Here is a 20,716-nt window from a genome sequence, read left to right as displayed (position 1 = left end):
TTCATGGGCACTGCTCTTCCAACTTTTCATTTGGCAGTTCTGCATGCCCGTTTCTGGCCATCTGAATTCTGAAGCTTCTTAATTGACTGCAGGTGAGGTTCTTCCACATTTATTCTTTATTCTTGCTGCCTTCATATTCATCTAGGCAGGTGATATTGTCTTTTCAACAGTCAATAAAAATGGATGGACAAACCTTAACCTGCTGTCCATTGAGTTCATTCATTGGGTGTAAAAATCAAACAATTCTATGCAGGGAAAGGTTTTCTTTGTAGGCATATTTATTAGTGATCAACTTTGTTTCTAGTGCGGTTCACAACATAAAGACCTTCCCCATATGAGTCTTCTTTGGTCCTTTGGCCTTTTGCCAATTTGAGCAGTCTCACCTGTCTTTTATTTTTATGATTAGATTTGTCATGACTCGTGACTTATCACCATGGCAAGAAACCCCTTGATTTGACAACCCACAATTGTTATTTGAGGATTTGAGGGTGATGTAGCTCGTCCTCTTATCTTCTTAATCAAAGGTTTAACTTACTATTGGGTTAAAGATTTTGAAACATTTCATGGACTCTATTCAAAATGATATAAGCTAAACTACTATCCTCAATAAGAAACAAAATTCACACTATCCGTTTCACAATTTACACTTCATGAATATTTTTCAATAGCTTAGATCTTGTCTTTTAATAACATGAACAAAAAATCTTTAAAAGATACCGTGTCAATCTCTATAAAAAAAACACAAAAAAAAATGTAAATAGCAGATTGAGAAGTGTAGATTTCACTATCACAATCTTCCGTCTATGTTAGACTATGATCAATCACCAAAGTACTTAGCTTAACGTGACTAAACAAATTCAATGCCCTCAACATCACTCATCGTCTAAACTCGTATAAACCCCGAACCACCTTCATGCGGTAATATTTCATCCATTTATTTACCAAGTGCACACTAGCAAACAAAATTTACCTTTTTGTATTTTCTGGGTAAAAAAAAAAACATTACCCTAACCAAAATAGTCACATGGCAAAATCCCAGTCCTTAACCAGACAGAAGGAAGCTCACCCTTTTGTCAGTGGTCCCTAAACCACTGGAACATTAACCCAACCAGCCAACCCTAGTTCGGGTTCAGACTCCGCACCCTCCCTTCTCTTTCCTCCACTTGCCTCTCTCCAACAGGTAACTTAATAATTAAAAAATAATCAACCCTCCAATCATAACCCACCACTTTTCCATACAAATAATTAATAATAAATGCCCCACATTCTGCATTTATACTCCTCCTGCCCGATTCTCCTCCGGTCAGCTAGAAACTGTCTTCCCTCCCCCCTGCCCGTATAACCCGGGCAGCTCTTCCCTCAAGTCTTCTCAGTCGGCTACTATTTTCGCAGACACAGACTTTTTGGAGCAAACCATAAATTAAAATCTCAGTAAATCTTTAATATTTATGGAAATAAAAAGATTTCCATTGCTGTATAAATAGAGCGGTATGAAGTCACAGTGAGTGAAACGCATCGGTTAAATTCTGTGATCTCTGAGCTGTTATGGAATCGGAGCTTGAGCTCTGAGAGTCTGAGACACACACTCGTTCGTTTTCTCTATCTCTCTCTGAGATTTTTTTGTGTGTGTGTGTGTTTCGGAGTGTGAATTGTTAGGGTTTGGAAGAATGTGGAAGGTGTCGCGATTCGCGGCGTCGCGGCTGAGCCAATCGACGAGGATGTTGTCGACGGCGATTCCCGGGCCTTGTATTGTTCACAAGCGCGGCGCTGATATTCTCCACGATCCTTGGTTCAATAAGGTTCGGTCAATAAGTCAATTCTTCCATTTGCGTTTTCGTTACTTGAATTGTGGAACTAGGCATTGTGATGATCTTGGATTTTTGATGATTTTGTAAGGCTATTTTAGTTTGTGATTGATATGTAGTTTTTTGTTTTTATTTATTTTGGATTTGTGTTTGAGCAAGTGTAATTTGTGTAGTGAATTATGCTGAGAATTGGATGATGTGTTGTGAATTTTGATTTTTTTTTTTTTTTTTTGTCTTAATTTTGATTCTCTGTTCTGGACTGTTCTCAAGAGCAGGATACTGGATTTCCTCTCACTGAAAGAGATCGATTAGGACTTCGAGGTCTACTCCCACCGCGTGTCATATCTTTCGAGCAGCAATATGCTCGTTTCAGTAAGTAATCTATCCCTACTGTAACTTATTGTTCGAATATAATGTGCTTATCAGTTTTCGATGAATGTAGTAGGAATTGCTTACTACCAAAGTTGATATCACTGGTTATTTAGTTTGCTAATGGCATAGAGGGCTTAGTAGCTAATGCCATTATGATTTTAATTGTCAGTGGAGTCGTATCGGTCTCTGGAGAAAAATACTGCGGGACAACCAGAAGGCGTCATCGCGTTGGCAAAGTGGAGGATTTTGAATAGACTGCATGACAGGAATGAGACTTTATACTATCGAGTAAGTTTGGTTTTGGTTCCAGCTAGTAGATACTGAAGAACATTGTATACTATTGGGATCTAATGGAGGATTTTATTGTTTTTCGTTCCAGGTTCTTATAGATAACATAAAGGACTTTGCTCCTATCATATACACTCCTACGGTAGGATTGGTGTGCCAAAATTATTCAGGGTTGTTTAGACGCCCGCGCGGAATGTATTTCAGTGCAAAGGACAAAGGGGAGATGATGTCTATGATCTACAATTGGCCTGCTAATCAGGTATGTGCTGCTCTGTTTGTTTCTCTCCTTGAAAGACATGGAACACATCTTCAAGGAATGGCCTAAAATCTTAATAATCCATAGTATTTATACTTGACTGTGTTGTTACCATAGAGGACCAAAGATGTTTATCCACGTATGTTTCCTCTGCATATCATTTCAGTGATGTACCTGTGTTGAGATATTTTTGATATTTACGATTTCAGAATGCTGCTATGAGCATAGTATTCGACTCCCTAATTTCTTTAGTTCTGTTGTATTCGTAGTTGGTTTTCATTTTCCACTCTTATGTTACAGGTAGAAATGATAGTCATCACAGATGGCAGTCGTATTCTCGGCCTAGGTGATCTTGGAGTTCAGGGAATTGGAATACCAATAGGAAAACTTGATATGTATGTTGCTGCAGCTGGTATTAATCCACAGAGAGTATGTTATCTCTCTCTCTCTCTCTCTCTCTCTCTCTTGAAATTCTAATGCTATTGATTGTCTAATAGTTTGGTGTCTACTTATCTTTTGGTTGTAAATTATCTGGTAACTTCTATTACCTGACTTGTTAACCTCTTCGACAGATACTGCCAGTTATGCTTGATGTTGGTACTAACAATCAAAACCTACTTGATGACCGTCTTTGTAAGTTAATTTGAGCTCTAATATCTATCCAGTTTCTGCATGGTTCCTTGTTTGAGTGTTTTGTTCTTTAAATTTGTTGATCTTGTACCTCCTGATCAATGTATCTGATATAATATGACTGTAGTCTCTGTGGCTTTCAGAAATAATGATACTGAAATTCGATTCTATATTTTCTGTTTTTCTTCAATTATGTTGTGTTGGTGTACCCTATTTAAAGTGATAATTTGATTCCAAATCGAATCATCATGATCATGCTAGTTAATTTTATTATTTCTTTCTAAGTTTTGAATGGATTATTTTTAATTATCCTAGGAGTCAATGTATTGTTGAATTGTTGTTTTCTTTTCCATGTGCACTGTATGCCTGGACTTAATAGCTTGAAAAATGTCTATCTTATATCATGAGGATACTCCTTTCTCATGATTTTACTTTGATAGATTTAGGACTTCGACAACCTAGGTTGGAAGGAGAAGAGTACATATCAATTATTGATGAGCTCATGGAAGCCATTCATACACGTTGGCCCAAGGCCATTGTGCAGGTTTATGTTATTGAGAAGTATTGCCTTTTCATATTGCATAGGTTTGTACAATCTATTAATTTAAGGGGTTTTTCATTTCAGTTTGAGGATTTTCAAATGAAGTGGGCATTTGAAACGCTGCAACGTTACCGTAAAAAGTTTTGCACATTCAATGATGATATACAGGTAATAACAAGGTGTATTTCTTTCTATCTGTTATATATACGTTTCAGAATGCTGGTAAATTGAAGTCAGTACCTCTGATAGTTGCACGTCATTCGTTGTAGGGAACTGCTGGTGTTGCACTTGCAGGACTACTAGGAACTGTAAGAGCCCAAGGTCGACCCTTGTCAGACTTTGTGAACCAAAAGATAGTTGTTGTGGGAGCCGGAAGGTAATTGATTTTTTAAAATTTTTTATGTATTTTTTATACAGAACCGTATTTGGGCTATATTATGAGTTGTGTTGCCTATTATTTGGAGCCATGTTGATCCTTTTGTTCATTCCTACATCTTTCAGTGCCGGACTCGGTGTTCTTAGCATGGCTGTACAGGCTGTTTCAAGAATGGCAGGGACCAGTGGTGCGGCTGCCAAAAATCCATTTTTTCTGCTTGATAAAGATGTAATGGCCAAATCCTTTTTCTTCAAGTTCTTGCTGTCCTTTTCTGTTGATTGATAACCCTAATGTATATGTTAGCAGGATCATACGCATGTTTTGCAAATTACTTAATAATTATGTTATGGTCTTGTCATCTACTTGCTTATTGCTAATTGAAGTAAACATTCACTCACATATTCATGACATTACACTGTCTTCACATGAGAAAAAGAAATGTATAATTGCATTCTGATTTATGTATTGTTCTACATGTACCAGACTTTTGACTGATATTGTTTTACGCTTTTCTATATTGAGTACAGGGTCTAGTCACAAAAGAGAGGAAATATATTGATCCTATGGCTGCACCCTTTGCTAGGGATCCATCAGAGACTGAAGGGCTTAGGGAGGGAGCTAGTCTACTTGAAGTGGTAAATCTCAGAGGAGTGTTCATTAAATTCCCTACGGCGAAAGCATAAAGATTTTATGGAAAATCAAACCAATTTGCCAGTACTAATTATCTTTGAAATTTATACGTCTGCAATTAGATTTAACTGGTCAGAGCTCGATTTTGTGCAGGTTAAGAAGATCAAGCCTCATGCACTTCTTGGTTTGTCAGGAGTCGGTGGTGTCTTCAATGAGGAGGTTAGCATTTTATTATATCTTACAGTATCCCCATCACTTAAATTACCGAGGATAATTTGATTCTGATTCGATGTGTGCTGTTTTTAAACCTAATGCTGCTTTTTACTGAACTAGGTTGGTTCTACTGTCAGCAACTGACACTTGTGCATCATCTCTATGTCTTGCCTAAACTCTGGATATATTTTGGTTTATTTTCTTTGAGTGAATTTCTCATAGCTATAATATTCCCTGGCTTTTAATTGTAGGTGCTTAAAGCAATGCGAGAATCTGAGTCCGTCAAACCAGCCATCTTTGCTATGTCGAATCCAACCAAGAATGGTTTGTTCCCCTGAGCCTTGTCAAATCTCAGTTTTCTCAAGGCATCTAGATTTTATAGTTGACTCGCATATTTGTCTTTTTATCAATGGAATAGCTGAATGCACTGCTGAAGATGCCTTTAAGCATGCGGGTGAAAACATAGTCTTTGGAAGTGGAAGTCCCTTTGAGAATGTTGATCTAGGTATATCTTTCTTACAATGTCTTTCTGGTACGGATTACTGTGTGAACATGCTATTAAAGCAATGACTTCATTTGACATAAGATGTGAGCCACTGCAGGCTGGAGTTATTATGCTTAGGTTCTTACTTTCTTGTCTGTTTAATTAGATTGACCATGGATGTCATTTCATGTTGGCAGGCAATGGAAAAGTCGGCCATGTTAATCAAGCAAATAACATGTACCTGTTCCCAGGGTTAGTTCCACATTCTTTTGTTTTAGTTTTAAATTAACTATGTTCCTTAACTTGACAATTAGCATATCGGTTGCCTCCAATTCAGGATTGGTTTAGGTGCACTTCTTTCAGGTGCTCGTTTGATATCGGATGGCATGTTGCAAGCAGCATCTGAATGGTAAGAACAGAAGATTTCATAATTGTGAAATAAATATGTATTGCAACATAATTCACATTTTCCTGAAAATAGAAAAAAATATGGGGAAAATTTGGTCTTGAAAGTGAGCAGGAAATTTTTAAGCCTAGAGTATCCCCACTGTTTAGCAGACAGTTCTTGTAAAGATAACCTCAGTTCACAAAAAAAAAAAAGTGTTCTTTCTCTTGCTTTTACAAAAAAAAAAAAAAAATAAGTTCTTGGGTACTTCAATTTTGGGGTTGGACTATCATAATACGATTACTATCTACACATTCAATCACATTTTCATGCTAATACTTCTTGGAAGTTGTTATCAGCTTAGTCCTTACTATTGGATTTGCATAATTATTTTCTTATCATGCCCACAAAGTCATCATATGTAACAGTGGTCTTGAAGATTCCAAATGATTGATGTGGTCTTGTTACATTCTTTATCCATTTCCAATCTTTTACACAAATTTCACTGTTACATCTTGTAGTATTAGTGTGATGCATCATTGATTACATCATCGAGAACAAAGAAAATTTATGATGTTAGTGCTCGAACTATTTTTGATTAATTTCTGACCAATGATTCTCTCATGTCCAGCCTTGCTACATATATGACAGATGAAGACATCCGAAAGGGCATCTTATATCCCTGTATTGATAGGTAATATTCCCATCTCCTTGTGCTATCACTTGATCAAACAGCATGTCAAATTACTGTATTCTAGAAACCCCCATACTATTAACAGTCGGTATTATCTCCATGGAAATTATTAGGCGGCATCTATAATTAAGTTATTCTAATCATTTAACAGACTATATGGTTCAAACTAAATAAGAACTCTAAATTGACAGCGGGAACTTTGGATTCTGTTGATAGTATAACTTCTGACTTTTGTATTGTATATGGCGCAGTATTAGAGATATTACAGCAGAGGTTGGAGCTGCTGTTGTGCGTGCGGCTGTTGCAGAAGACCTGGCAGAAGGACATGGTGAAGTGGGTCCCAGAGAGCTGTCGCACATGTCAAAAGTATGAACTTATGTTTGATATTCGTTTAACAAAACAGAAATCTCTCTATAAATCAGTCTGCAAAAAACATGTTTCAAAATTGAATTTAACACCATACATGAAAAATGATGTTCTAATAAACATCTGGTAGAAAAATGATGTTCTAATGATGAGAGGATCATAGGAGGGAGAAGTTCAAGGGAGAGATGATCAGATGCTAGTATAGTTGTAGTCTTTGTCAAAAAAAGAACTCGCTGTAGATATGGAACTGATTCTAATACTCTTGAATTTGTTTGGATTTAATTTATTGGTTGCAGGAGGAGATAGTGGACTATATTACCCGCAGTATGTGGTTCCCTGTTTACAGCCCTCTTGTTCATGAAAAATGAGGCTTTGGCATCACATGCAGTACATGACTGGTCACTACCTTCCTGGCTATCTTTTCGGCACTTAGATTTATACTATTTTTGCAGCCAAGCAACTTATTCTTGGTACCACTACTGTTTGAACAATATGTTTGAACAATACATTGCTGATATATAATTTATCGACTCAATTTTATGAGCAATGTATTTGTTCTATGTATTACTGTGAACTTGGTATTATTGCCTTTGAACCATTTGAAAGCTGTATGTGCCGAGTGTTAATGTCCAAGGCTTCACGGTTAATGCTACCCAAGCTTCGAAAAGGGAACTAGAGTAATATCCATTTATATTTTATAGTTCATACCAAGCAACCATTTTACTCTAGAATTTGGGTATGATTTCAAGACCCCCTCATGGAGTCAAAAGTAATGCTATAATTGAAAAACAGCCAACTAGTCCATATTTCCACCACTAAAGTTTCAGAATAATGTAGTCATTTGCGTTACCGCAGTGTCTATACTAAAGTCCATCAAAAATATTTGTTTATGGTGATCAAGTCCATGAAAGTATTGATTCCTCGTAGTTTACAAGAAAAGGTACAGACAAAAGCAAAACGACATAGTTTTATCATAGCCTTGCCCAGTTTACTGGAATCTACTTTCAACGGCTTTATAAAGGAAGAGTACCAAGGCTTTCTCTTGTCTCAAATCTCAAGACCCATCAATGGCAGAATCAACTAAGAGGTAGTACTACTAGTCTACTACCACTACTTCTGTAACACTTTTTTTTTCTGTTCTTTCCTGAATTTGGTTGTTGTATTGTTCCAGGTATGCAGTTGTGACAGGATCAAACAAAGGAATCGGATTCGAGACTGTAAGGCAATTGGCCACAAAGGGAATCACTGTGGTCTTAACTGCTAGAGATGAGAAGAGGGGCCTTGAAGCTGTGGAGAAACTTAAAATGTCTGGCCTCTCAGGGCAAGTGGTTTTCCACCAACTTGATGTGGCTGACCCTGCTAGTATTGCTTCTCTGGCCCAATTCATCAAAACACAGTTCGGGAAACTCGATATCCTGGTATCATCAAAGCTCAATTCTTGAGAAGTTTCTGTTCTTTGGAAACTCATCATCAATACTACCTTTCTCAGTACAAGTATTTAGATATGAAAGCGTCATCAGATAATGTTAAGTGGTTGACATGTACCATGCTTTGTAATAGTAGAGATATTAAGATGTTGAACTTTGACAGGTCAACAATGCCGGGATTGGTGGAGTTATAGTTGATACTGATGGTTATAAAGCTGCATCTGGATCTGCTGCTGTAAGTCATCAACTTACTTCTTTGTTATTCCAGTATTGCACACAGTCCTTTGATAAAGCAAAACCTTGGTTAATTATGTTGCCCTTAACTTCTCTTTGGCTTAATCTGTTTTGTTTATCAGATTATTACACAATTCTATTGTAATAGCCATTTAGAACTAAATTCTTCACTAGTTCAATGTACTAATAGGACAATTCTCGTTTGATGTTTGGTTTGGCCAAAGGTCTTATTTGGGTTTATTTTGTAATAGTTTACTGAGAATTCTATAGACCGTCAAAGAATAAGTTCCTTTTTCATGCAGGAAGGAGGACAGATTGATGTGAGAAAGTTCATGACTGAAACTTATGAGTCAACAGAAGAATGCTTGCAAATCAATTATTATGGTGCTAAAAGAACAGCTGAAGCACTTATTCCACTCCTCCAGCTATCCGCTTCACCAAGAATTGTTAATGTTGCATCCTCTATGGGGAAGTTGGAGAACATACCAAGTGATCGGGTGAAAGAAGTTCTTAGTACTGATGCCGAGGACCTGAGCGAAGAGAGTGTAGATGAAATATTGACAGAGTTTCTAAAAGACTTCAAGGAGGGTTCACTTGAAATCAAGGGTTGGCCTGCTTCTTTCCTGTCAGGCTATACAGTCTCAAAAGCAGCACTGAATGCATATACGCGTATTTTAGCCAAGAAGTTTCCTGGTTTTCGTGTCAACTCTGTCTGCCCTGGCTATGTCAAAACAGATATAAACTTCAATACTGGCGTATTGCCTGTTGAAGAAGGCGCTGCAAGTGTAGTGAAGTTAGCATTGCTGCCTGATGATGGCCCTACAGGCCAATTCTTTGTCCGTTCTGAAGTATCACGTTTTTAAACAAAGACTGAGTTATGCAAATCCATGTATGTTATAACTGATTGAATTTGGAACCTTTGTTCTCAATAAAATTCAGTGAATCAGTTATGTAGTATGTTTTAAGATATGTAACCCCTTGGAGATTTGCATATTGGAACAAATTCAGTGAATCAGTTTGTTTCTGTATGAAATATTGGAACATGTTCTATGTGTTTCATATATTTGAAAGCTGTGAGTAGAAGTTTCATCATTTTTTGGGAGGGTTGCCAATGCAGCTTAACATATCTGAAGGACTTGTTTTAGTTTTATGATTGTATCTTTCGAACATAGAGGTATTTCCCGAAGGAGAGGAATCGTCGTATTCTTCTCCATGTCGTGGACTTAGTGGTATGTCTTTTTCTTTACCCTTTCATCTGGATATAGCCTGCTTCTTTTCTTCAAATCCATCGATTGTATTCATGGGCCTTCTTCTCTCCTTGCCTCTTATCAGTATTATATTCTTTGAGCTTTAGTCAGCAGAACAGTATTTTTGATAGACTTTGAGTTCTTGGGATACTCTATTCTTGCAAAGTGCGGTTTTCTATGAATGCATTAGTACAGGTGTCGTAAAGCAAGGAGCCCTTCTAGAACAGTGATTATTCCAAGGCACATAAGATGTCCAATGAATTTTGAGCAGATATAGATTCAAAGATCACTTTTGTATATGATGCAAGTGAACAGGTACCATTAAGCTGTTGGGAAGTGAATAGAGGTACCATTAAGCTGTATATGATGCAAGTGAACAGGGTATCATTAAGCTGTTGAGCTGCAGTTTCCTGCTTTTTATTGTGCCTTTTTGCTCCAACTTACAGCAGGAGAAAGAAGTTATGGACACTAATTGTTATTTCTGTTGTTGTTCATACTCTGCTTGTTGTATATTTTTGCTGCAACTGCTTAAGCCGGTGTGTTGTAACAACCTATCTTGTTATGGGCTCAATTCTTGCTTACTCGTACGAATTTATCCTCTTTTGTCATAGCTTTTCATCACTTCTGCTTTTCTGAGATTATATAAGCTTAACCCATTATGAAATACCATATGTTCGCTCAATATGGTACTTATTCCTAATGGGTTACAGAGAGTAGTGTGCTTGGTGCTTGACAATTCTAACTGATGATGGGAGATTTTTGTTTTTTTTTATTAACCAAGTTGTAGATTTCTTAAGACTTGTTTCTCGATTTAATTAAGTCACTTCATAGTTGTGGTTATTAGGCTGTTTTCATATAAGTTAATTACGCACTATGCACTTAAGGACAGAGATAATAAGGGTTTGGCAATACAAGCATCAAATTAGAACAATAGTCATATTAACTATATAATAATCTTACAGCAGGTTCATATCAGAACGTTTTCTTGTGCAAGGAGTAGGGACATTGCAGACTGCATTTTGGGGCACGGAAATAATATACAAAGGCTATTATTTTCTCTATATAAACTGTCTTGAGTAGTCTTACCATTTCACTACACCTCCTCATATTCATCTTCATCAACTTTCATATTCTAGCCTACAATGGAGTTCACCAACCAGAGTAAATGTATCTGCTTGGCATTGGTCCTGATCATGCTGGGGGCCTGGTCTTCGGAAGCCACTTCTCGTAGCCTGCAAGATGCATTAGCTTATGGGAGGTACGAGCAATGGATAGCTCATTATGGGCGTGTGTATAATGATATCAATGAAAAGGAGGATCGCTTCAAGATATTCAAGGAGAATGAGGCATATGTTGAGTCCTCCAACAAAGATGGAAACAAACTTTACAAATTGAGTCTGAACCAATTTGCAGACCTTACAAATGAGGAGTTCACTGCCTCAAGAAATCGATTCTTGGGGAATGAGTGTTCCACAAAGACCACTACTTTCAAGTACGAAAATGCTACTGTGCCGGCTACAATGGATTGGAGAAAGAAGGGAGCTGTAACTCCAGTGAAGGACCAAGGCCAATGTGGTATGTAACACACTTTTTTATTATTTTTTATTTTTTCCCAATGTCACAAGATCTATTTACATTTGCAAGAAGAAACAAGTATATGATCTGTGCTAATTATTCTAACTGCTGTAAATGTGAAATCAAAATATACACAGGAAGTTGTTGGGCCTTCTCAGCAGTGGGAGCTATGGAAGGAATCACTCAACTCACAATTGGTAAACTAATCTCTTTGTCTGAGCAAGAGCTGGTTGACTGTGATGTCAATGGTGTAGACCAAGGTTGTTCAGGTGGCCTTATGGACGATGCCTTTCAGTTCGTTATTCAAAATCATGGTATTAATACCGAGGCTAATTATCCCTACACGGCTGCTGATGGTACATGCAATGCCAAGAAGGAAGCAGGACATGCAGCCACGATAACTGGCCACGAAGATGTGCCTGCAAACAGTGAAAGCGCTCTTCTTAAGGCCGTGGCTAATCAACCTATTTCAGTTGCCATTGATGCTAGTGGATACGACTTCCAGTTATACTCAAGTGGTGTTTTCACAGGAACATGTGGAACTGAACTAGACCATGGTGTTACTGCTGTTGGCTACGGCGTGGATGCTGATGGAACCAAGTACTGGTTGGTAAAGAACTCATGGGGTGCACAATGGGGTGAACAAGGTTACATAAGAATGCAAAGAGATGTTGCTGCACCGGAAGGTCTATGTGGCATTGCCATGGAAGCCTCTTACCCCACTGCATAGTATACCAGTAAAGATTGAATCAAAGCCTACTACCATTGTAGGTATATAGTTATGATGATATATATGTACATGAATTTGCATGTGTGTGTAATACTGGAAAAAAGATCAGTCAGTAAAGCCAACTTAGTAAGTTTCATGGACTACAGAAACTAGACTGGCCTATGTATGAAATGAATTATATCAGTACAAAATACATATTTGTTAACTAAGAGCTTTCGCTTCGACTCTTGGACAAAACTCTAATGTGAGAAATATTATGCTTGGTTCTGGACAATGTGGTGTCTGATATATCACTTTTGTTGCTGATGAACTAAAGCGAAACTGAATGTATACCAGGAAGTTATACATTGACTCGATCTACTTTCACGCATATGACATATATGACATCTCATCAGTGTGTTTCATACCATACATATATATTTTTTGGTATGCCGGAGGTTATACTACTGTGGAGTGTGAACTATATATAGGACATCGGACTTGATGAAAGCTCATAAAATGCAACTTCACAATTGACTGTTGTAGAAACATGTTATAGAGGATGAAGCAGTGACTCCCTTGCCGATGTTGCATTAAGAATGTTCAAACCTTAATACCTTATCACATCAAGTCCTAATATTCTTAAGAATGTTGACTCAGGTCCTTCAGAGAAAGCTCTTGTGGTTGTGTTTTAAATTTGTTATGGAATAGAATAGTTTCATGTACCATGCTGTGTTGAAAAGCAGAAAAGAGAGACCTTTGAGGGGAGGGAAGGGTGGGGGCTTAATCGATCAAGACTCAAGCGACATTTTTTCTTTGCTTTTGGACTTCTGCTGGATTTGCCATAGCTTGTTTCATGGATATTTGATATTCAAAAGTCAAGTAAATTTGCTGGAACTGTGATTACTTTACTGTAAAATGCCACTGTAAAGGTCCTAGAGGGGGGGTGAATAGGCCTTTTTGAAATTTTCGTTGCCTTCTGTATCCGAGGATAGCAATGACTTGTGCTATCCCAGAATCACAGGATACGAGTTTGCAGAAAGTAAATTGCAGCAAATAAAGAAACAACACAAGGATGTTTTTTACTCGCAGAAACCCTGAATGCAGGGAGAAAAACTGCGTGTCTCTAACTCTTGAGAGACAAAAACTTCCACTACGTTGAAGTAACTTCTTACAAGAATAATAGTTCTAGTGATACACTACCACAGTGCTATCCTTCCTAGTCCCGAACTAGTCTAGACCTATTCCCTCTCTTGTTTCTAAGTTCTTACAACATGGGACACTTTTTGAAGCCTTGTTCGTGAATTCAGCTAACCACTAGCAGATTCAACCTTGAACGCTTCTTGGGTTGGTTGCACTACACATCCCTCATGGTATGCAACATGATATGAGTTGATGAAAGAGTTTTGAGTTCAAGCTCTAAGGTTTACAGTCACGAAGAAGACTTAGAGCAGCATGAACAATGCAAGCTAAAAAACTGACTCAACAAAGAAAACGCAATAAGGCAGTTTTCCACAACCATTGAGCAAAGCCAAAGCTGTAGATATATATAGGCCAACAATGGCATCAAGGATGATGCACGCTGACCTCAACATGTTTCAGAAAGGTTTGGACAGAAGTGTTTGGCTCCCATACTGAAAGTGATGTGTCCAAACACAGAGATGACACAAGCAATCTCAATAAGACAAATAACCCTTTCCTAAAACATGGATGATTCAAACAGGGAGCAAAGAGGTTTCAAACCCTCTTACTCAGTCCATTAGTGGACCTTGACACAGCTGATAGCAACTGGTCTTTGAACCATACAGGGACCAGCTTATACATCGGATAACGTATCATGAAATCCCAGCTGGAGCCTTGAGCATCAAACCATTCGGTCACAGGTTGGCATAACAAAAGATCTCAACCCTTTGACTGGTTTGAGCGCTAAGGCACTTCCCACAAACTCAGTTGTCCATTTTATATTAAACTAATATAACAGACTTTGAACCTCAGAACAGCAGAAGACTCAGTACTCTGTGAAAAACAATGATATGCAGATGCATGTTTTACCTGAAACCATAAGGGATAATAACGCCACTTGTTCTTGATCAGATAACATTATCTCAAAGTGTTTTGCAGGATAAAAGGATTGCCAACTATCCTTATACCTTCACACTGCCTTCAAAATTTAGATCCTAGCTAGCTAGCTCATTCGGATAGTGAAGCTGATTTAGTTGGAATGGTGAGTCAGGTAAACTTGCCTGATTTGAACAAATATGAGCTCTCCTAGAAAAATTGGGAGCAGTTTCTAAATTACCTATTGTTAGTATGTGCTACAAAATGTTATTCACGGAATTAACCCGCTCTGATGGCATAACTTCGTGATTTTATATTTTTTTACAAATGCAGTTAAGTCTGCTGCTGATGATGATGAGAATGTAATTTTTCCTTATCTGCTTTATGTGGAAGTGTTAAACCACTGACAGAGGATGTGGCCTTGTAAACCTATGGCACTTTGGATTTACCAACCAAAGAGAAAGATAGTGTTTAAGGTGAATCCGCAGAGATACATAGTGAATACTAAAAGAAACAAAATGTAACTCAGAAGGGATCAACAGAAGAGTAGGGAAGCAAAATCTAATTTTTACTGATGAGCTGCAACTTAGACTGCTAGGAATTGACGTAAGAGTTGGAATTCGTTTGCTATGATACTAATGTGATTGCTATGATACCACATTAACTAATTTACCCATACTCTTGGGTTTTTATGCTAAAAGGTAAAGGTTGCAGAAACTAGTTGCAGAGCATTGTAAATAGTAGATAGTACACATGCCAATAACAGGAGTAAGAGTATTTCAACTATGAATCAGACATATATACAACTTAGGAACTTCGAAACTTAGGAATGTGTGCTATTATTCACTATAATTCACATATACAAGAACACATTCAGTGAGTAGCTAGCACTAACAACTGACAAGCCTGTTGGGCAAACATTGAAAGCCAAGGTTTTTGGCCACCCATTTTCGACAATGGTTTCCAGCTTTCTTCCCTTATTGTTGAGCAGTAGTCTTGAACTGTTTTGGAACATAGTCCAAGACTTTGATCCTCTTCTGCCGTGTAATACCCCGGAAATTTGATATTAGTTTCTAATAGTATTTGGGAGTTTTTGAGTTAGAAGTTAGTGTGTTTTTGAGGTTCGAAGAAAGAGCGGAAGTGTTCGGACGCGTAATTTACCCGAAAGGGTTTTATGATTTTTGAAGGGTCAAGAGTTGACTTTTTAATCTGTTGGGTTTCTCGGGAAACTTCCTTCACGAAAGTTGTAGAGCATGACGATACGAGTTCGTAGACACGTGGCACGCGTAAAACGGACTTCGTATGTGGAAGTTATGGTCATCAGAAGTTTGTGGTTTTAAAGGAATTTAGGGTTAAATAAGAAAAGTGTTAGTTTCCCTTTCATTTTTTTACCGGAACCATCTCTTTCTCTCTCCCTTCTCTCTCTCGAGATACCTTCGGTATCTGAGTTTTCCAGCTGACCCGACCCGGACCCGGTTGACCCGACCCGGTTTTTCCGGCCAACTCCGGCGGACTCAGACGGCGGCACCGGTCGGAAACTCTTCCTCTCCTCGGCGTGATCTTCCCTGTGTAGGTGGGTGAAGACGACTCAAGCGGGTTTGAGAGAATCGAGCATTGCAGCGAAGGTTGGCGGACCCGACTTCGACCCGAGGGTGTTCCGGCCGTGTGCGGCGGCGACGCAGCTTGGAACCAGTCGGGATAGACGCTCCTTGGCGTCCTGGTTCGTTTGCTGGTGGTCTTCTAGCGCGGCTCACGGTGTGGAGTTGCGGTGAAGGATTTCCAACCTTCCGGCCGGTTTTCCGGCGTGCTCCGACCGATTGGGCGAGTACTCCAGGTATGAAAGATGTTTGGTTTCACTTGTTTGTCGTTTTGGGTTACTTGGAGTGTCAATAGAATGAGGTTTGGGGTTGGCGCGTGGGACCCACGCCCAGTCGCCTTTGGCGGCGCGTGGAAGCGCGTCCGGGCAATGTGAATGGGTTAGTTTCTGTGTTAGCTAGTATGTGTTGCTGTGAGTGATTGCTTTTCGGATTAGATTCGGTTTTCCCTTAATTAATCTTTTGGAAATTAAGGAGATTGTTGTTGTAGATATGACATGGTGTGTGTCAACTTTTCTATGATCTTGAGAAGTTTCGGGGAAAGCTTGTTCTCAAAGGACAAGTCTTTGGGTTAATTGAGGTCAAGGTCCAAGAGTGAAATGTTATAGTCGCAACTAGTAAGTGATAATCACTTGTTTTGTTGGTCACTAAGTTGATTTGTGCTATCTAGGTGTTGGACAAGTTGGTGTTGTGCTTGTTCTTGAGTTTCTTTTGTGAAGACGCAGCGGGATCTTTAGGTGAATAACATCTCACCAAGGTCCACTTTCGGACCAATTATTTTATAATTATTATGATGTGATTGTAATGTTGATTTGAAGATGATTATGATGATGATTATTGTTATGATGATGTTGAGGTTAATGATAATGATGAAATGTTGATGATATGATGATTATGATGCAATTTTTATATTGTGAGTAAATCTCACGTGGGTTCTTAAGGAACCGAGTTTATTTTTATAATTTTATTATTATTAATAGTGAAGTTGTCCTTGAAGGAAAATGACTTTGTTTTTAAAAATAAATGAGCTTGATCGTCAACGGCTCATGGTAAGTGAAAACAAGTTTCATGTTAAAATAAATCTTTCAAAAAGACTTTCGATCATGTGATATGGTGATGTTGAAATATGGTTGTTGATAAATTATTCTAGTGGGAATATCTATGTCTTTGTTTATATAAATATATCTAGGTGGGAAAGATATAATTTATGAAGTGCTCTTGTGTTGTTGTTGATGATATTTTTATATTTTGAATTGTTGTTTAAATAGTCAAACCGAGTTCGTAGCCTTTAATCGGGTGATAGGTTACGGTTATGATTATATTTATTATTTTGTAATTTGATAAGTGTTATGATGGGAGAGTATTGAAATGTGTGCCTTAGTGGTGATTGTGTGCATTAGTTGTGTATGTGTGTGCCTTAATGGTGATTATTAGATTAGGAGCCTTCGTGGTGGACCGAGAACCAAGCCTTGGCCGGGTGATTGGTTACGGTCAGTATAGAGCTCTAGTCTGTCAGTCGGTACTTCATGGGGGATGACTAAGTGTTGACGAACCCATGAGTACGCATTTGTTGGTTATTTATGGGGGATGACTAAGTGTTGGCGAACTCATAAGTAAGAGTAGAGAAATAATTGTTTGAGGTTCTTATTTGTTGTCTTTTAAAATTCCTCGTTTTAAGTATTTCCTGAACTATGCATTTTTGTAGGATTTCATTTTGATTGTTTGATTGTGAATTGTTGCGTTTCCTTTTAATTATTTGTTTCATTTATGATTGAGTGATTTTGAATTATTGTGTTTTTCTTAATTGTTCTTTTGATTTCTCTTGCTTTTAGGTGATTCCTGAACTAAGTTATTAATGCAGGAATTACCAATTTTATTTATATGTGATGTTGGAATTGTTGAGTTAATATTTGGGAGTTACTCATATGAGCTTTTTAGATTACTGGGTTTGTTGTTTACAACCCGGTGCACCAATTCATGGTGTAGAGGTTAGACCTGCAGGTGATGATCAGTAGGGTTGAGGCAGTGGCCTAGGAGCTGGGTTTTTGACGAGATACATTTATTTGTATTTTTATGGTAGTTGTTTTAAGCTCTTGTGAGCGAAGTTGTATATTCTAGACTTCTGGAAGTTGATGTAATTAAGGAGAATAAATGTTTAACTCAGTTATTGAGTTTGTTGACATTTACATTTCCAGTATCTGTTTTTAGTTTGATAGTTGTTGAGCAGGTTTTGGGATATTTAGAATTTGAGTTTTATCATGCCCAAATTTTTGAAATTTTATCCTTCGAAAATTAGGGCGTGACATGCCGCTTGTTGGTTTCAATTTCTTCGTACCGATTATGGATCTGTCGGTCTGTCGCTTTGTTGCTTCAAGCTTGGCCTCCTCATCCAATAACGGCTTCGGCTTGATGATCGGTTTAACTACTTGATCAACAACAACAGAGGACGGCTTGGCCGATTCCACCGTGATGCGGACTACAATTTTCAGGAAGGTGTGAATTATGTTTACTTTTTGTTGCTACTGTTGGGAAAATTGATCCCCCGTCACACAAGTGCTAGTAAGTAGTAATTAGATGGAAAGAAGAAATAAATACAAGCTAAGAAGAACACAAGATTTAACGAGGTTCGGCCAATATCTATGCCAACGTCATCAGAGAGTACCACATTCACTAATGAAAGAATTACACAAATACAAGATTACACAACTCAAATAGTTTATACGCAACCCAAACCTTTGTATCCAGAAAAATACCCTTTGTACACCCTCTCTCAACTTAGAAGATTACTCTACCCCAAGAGTTATTTGCACTCTTGAACAAAACTCACCCAAGAGTTGTTTTCTTCATCTCCTTGCTTACTTCCCCACAAGCTTCACCTTTTTATAGGAATTGATAGAAGTCTCTAGACTCGCGCCATCAATGTCCATTCATGAATCGACCTTCCATCTTCCCCATTATCTCCATGAGAAAACCAACCGTGTCATCTCATTTGTAACTCTCTAGGAAGACTAAGAGGTAACCCATGAATTTAACCCATGTATGCACTTAACTATGTATCAATTCTATGCATAACTTATCACCATGAATGTATAAACCAATAACTCTATGTATTCATGTCATGCATAATATCTCCACCATGGAGGGATAAACACCAAACCCAACAGCTACCTGGTACTTTTCACAAATGAAACTATAAAAACTACAGTTTACTTTTTAGTTTTTACCAAGAACGGTATAAGAGCCGAACATAGTTGTTATGTGTTTCATTCTCATGCATCCTTATATAAACTTGAAAGTCTTGTGGTGGGTTGTGGAGGAGCTGCTGTTTTCTTTCAGCTATTGTTTTCCTACAATTAAGAGATGTTCATTCTTCTAAGATAAGCAGAAGACTTACAACTTACAAGCCAATTGTCAATTTGCTTCTTCTACAAGATATTTGCTTAAATGTTTAGCCCTTATTTCCAAATCCATGCAAGTCAACTCAAACAGACTTCCAATGGCCTATAAATCTGAAACCCCATACTGCAATCTCAAATCTCAAAAGACACAAGCATACTGCAGACTGTATCTTGTAAACCATGGCGGAAGCAACAAAAAGGTATCTACTCCATGTCCTTAATTAATTTAACCACTTCAATACCAATTCTCTCACTTTGGCTTTTGTTTTTCACTTGATGTTCTTAACTTGCTTCTTCCAATTTTCCACGTATGCAGTTATTACAGGATCAAACAAAGGAATTGGGCTGGAAACTGTAAGGCAGCTGGCCTCAAATGGAATCACTGTGGTGCTAACTGCTAGAGATGAGAAGAGAGGCCTTGAAACTCTTGAGAAACTAAAAGAGTCTGGCCTCTCAGGCCATGGGTTTTCACCAACTGGATGTTGCTGACCCTGCTAGTATTACTTCTTTGGCACACTTTATCAGAACCCAGTTTGGGAAGCTTGATATCTTGGTATGGTCAAACCTCATTTCTTGGAAATCTTGTGTCATTTTGAATAAAAAACATCAATAATATTTCAATGCTTATTAGCACATAGATGATTGAAAATGATCTGAGAAAGGTCCATTCTTTAGAACGGAGACCATTAGATTGAGTGGTTAGCATGTAGATATCAAGCTTATTTTTTGATGTTGTGATAAACTAGCTAGCTAGGAGAGATTACAAGAATGTTGAATTTTGGCAACAGGTAAACAATGCAGGGATTGGCGGATCAATAATCGATGCTGATGGTGCTAAAGCTGCAGTTGCAGCTGGGGGACCAATTGATTGGAAAAAGCTTGTGACAGAAACTTATGAATTAACAGAAGAATGCTTGCAAATCAATTATTATGGAGCTAAAAGAACATCCGAAACTCTTATCCCACTCCTCGAGCTACCTGATTCACCAAGAATAGTTAATGTTTCATCCTCTATGGGGAAGTTAAAGTACATGCCCAGCGATAGAGTTAAAGGAATTTTCACTAATTTAGAGAACCTGAAGGAAGATAGTATAGATGAAGTATTGACAGAGTTTCTCAAGGACTACAAGGAGGGTTCACTTTTAGCAAGGGATGGCCTTCTTCTATGTCAGGCTATACAGTTTCCAAAACAGCACTAAATGCGTATACAAGGATTCTAGCCAAAAAGTGCCCCGATTTTCATGTCAACTGTGTCTGCCCCGGCTATGTCAAAACAGATATGAACTTCAATGCCGGTGTTGTGCCGGTTGAAGTAGGAGCTGCAAGTGTAGTGAATTTAGCATTGCTGCCTAATGATGGCCCTTCCGGCCAATTCTTTGTTCGGTCTGAAGTTAGTGATTACTGATGTCCTAGGAAAAGATTAATTCATGTTA

General features: G+C 38.1%; 2 protein-coding genes and 1 pseudogene across 3 annotated transcripts; all 3 read left to right on the top strand.

Moving 5' to 3' along the window:
* Nucleotides 1-1,497: 1,497 nt before the first annotated feature.
* Nucleotides 1,498-7,680, top strand: LOC101311315 (NAD-dependent malic enzyme 59 kDa isoform, mitochondrial-like). The gene is made up of 19 exons (XM_004306766.1): nt 1,498-1,799; nt 2,081-2,177; nt 2,347-2,465; nt 2,557-2,724; nt 3,022-3,150; nt 3,294-3,354; nt 3,792-3,895; nt 3,977-4,060; nt 4,162-4,268; nt 4,394-4,496; nt 4,796-4,903; nt 5,052-5,117; nt 5,363-5,435; nt 5,530-5,616; nt 5,793-5,847; nt 5,933-6,004; nt 6,612-6,674; nt 6,926-7,040; nt 7,337-7,680. The coding sequence occupies exons 1-19, from the start codon at nt 1,668-1,670 to the stop codon at nt 7,406-7,408; spliced, it is 1,815 nt and encodes a 604-aa protein (XP_004306814.1). The 5' UTR covers nt 1,498-1,667; the 3' UTR covers nt 7,409-7,680.
* A 254-nt stretch (nt 7,681-7,934) lies between these two features.
* LOC101301622 lies at nt 7,935-20,688 on the top strand (annotated as a pseudogene). The gene is made up of 7 exons (XR_185334.1): nt 7,935-8,127; nt 8,212-8,458; nt 8,631-8,702; nt 9,004-9,190; nt 9,266-9,494; nt 19,592-19,836; nt 20,072-20,688. The product of XR_185334.1 is annotated as a (+)-neomenthol dehydrogenase-like (transcript).
* LOC101311030 (vignain-like) lies at nt 11,091-12,253 on the top strand. The gene is made up of 2 exons (XM_004306765.1): nt 11,091-11,523; nt 11,661-12,253. Exons 1-2 carry the CDS (start codon nt 11,091-11,093, stop codon nt 12,251-12,253), a joined length of 1,026 nt encoding a protein of 341 aa, XP_004306813.1.
* Nucleotides 20,689-20,716: the final 28 nt, after the last annotated feature.

This window comes from Fragaria vesca, linkage group LG7 (assembly GCF_000184155.1).
Source record: "Fragaria vesca subsp. vesca linkage group LG7, FraVesHawaii_1.0, whole genome shotgun sequence".
Classification (NCBI taxonomy): Eukaryota; Viridiplantae; Streptophyta; class Magnoliopsida; order Rosales; family Rosaceae; genus Fragaria; species Fragaria vesca.
The sequence above is the reverse complement of the archived record's forward strand: the minus strand, read 5'-3'. Positions and strand labels throughout refer to the sequence as shown.